This window comes from Austrofundulus limnaeus, unplaced genomic scaffold (assembly GCF_001266775.1).
Source record: "Austrofundulus limnaeus strain Quisiro unplaced genomic scaffold, Austrofundulus_limnaeus-1.0 Scaffold690, whole genome shotgun sequence".
NCBI classification, from domain to species: Eukaryota; Metazoa; Chordata; class Actinopteri; order Cyprinodontiformes; family Rivulidae; genus Austrofundulus; species Austrofundulus limnaeus.
In genome coordinates, this window is record NW_013953092.1 from 113,141 (window position 1) to 114,615 (window position 1,475).

At 36.2% G+C, this 1,475-nt stretch overlaps 1 protein-coding gene across 1 annotated transcript in view; it reads left to right on the top strand.

The window, feature by feature from the left end:
* LOC106531908 (CMRF35-like molecule 1) overlaps positions 1-1,475 on the top strand; it is a gene marked incomplete in the record, with an annotated part of 10,283 nt that overhangs the window by 5,234 nt on the left and 3,574 nt on the right. Inside the window, 1 exon segment of the mRNA XM_014027854.1 lies at positions 458-553. Within this exon segment, the coding sequence (XP_013883308.1) occupies positions 458-553 (96 nt within the window).

The following is a 1,475-nucleotide window of genomic DNA, read 5'->3' on the forward strand; positions in this document are numbered from 1 at the left end:
CCTCAGCAGTGCCACAGGCTGATTGCCTCCATGCCACGCCGCATTGAAGCAGTCATTTCTGCAAAAGGATTCCCCACCAAGTATTGAGTGCATTACTGAACATAATTATTTGAAGGTTGACGTTTTTTTGTATTAAAAACACTTTTTTTATTGGTCGAATGAAATATGCTAAATTTGTGAGATAGGGATTTTTGATTTTTCTTTACTTTTTTGCCAAAATCATCAATATTAAAACAATAAAAGGCTTGAACTACTTCAGTCGGTGTGCAATGAATCTAAAATATATGAAAGTTTAATGTTTATCAGTACATTACAGAAAATAATGAACTTTATCACAATATGATAATTTTTCGAGGGCCCGTAGAAAGTGGTCGTGTGTGTCTGGTTGGCATCTATTACATCACATAATATTGCTGGCTCATCGTGTACAACATGTATTTATCTATATATTTGACAGCTTCACCGCAGCCAAGCACAACTGTGTGGCCGATCACCACAGCTGGACAGGTCACGTCAGCATCACCAACACAAGAGCCTGTTAAAGTCAGCACATGTATGTTTGTGTTTATTATTTACTCTTGTTTGTTAAATGGTTTTAAATGAAAAAAGAGCAAGTGCCTAATGTCAGCTATTATATAATTTCATTTATGGCAGGGTTTGTTTGTTTTTAAGGTGGGTGGTATTGATGATTAAAGKAATGTAATAGATCTTTAGATCTGTAAACTAAATTTAGCTGAAAATCTCAATAATTGCTAAATGAGGCATATTGTCTAATATATCCTTCTATGAAAAGGAAAAAAAACACCTCGTCTTTCTGACCCCACATGGCATTTCTTGTAAGTATAGCTGCTTTAAGGGTTGTGGTAGCTCAGTGGTCAGTGCTGCAGCCTTGTAATCTTGACACTGTAGGATGGAGCCCAGATTGCTTCTTGAAGGACATGAGAGTTGTTTCACAAAACTAGGATAGGGGATTAAGCTGGGATTTTCCAGATATCCTGTCTGAATTAAGCCTTGAATTGGTTTCCCAAAAGCAGCAGTGCATAAGTTACCATGGTGGTTTATTCTGTGCAGCTAGCCTGCTCCAGACCAGGCTAACAGCCAGGTGTTTTATCTGTTCAGTCAGTGGTCACGCCCATCAGAAACCAATGTGTTTGTCAGTGATTCTGTCTGTTTTGGACTTTTGAATCAGCCAGCAACAAAATATTACTGATACATTTTGACATTCAGTCAAGTACTTTTAAAATTTTACCATTATGATGGTTAGAGTTATAAATGTTATAATTCTCCATGTGAGCATTGTTACTGTTTGATAGGGTTTCTCAACCCTGCTGATGTTCCAAGTTTGGCAGAAAGGCCTTTAATACAGGTGCTGGTCATAAAATTAGAATATCATGAAAAAGTAGATTTATTTCAGTAATTCCATTTAAAAAGTGAAACTTGTATATTATATTCATACATTACATACAAACTCATAT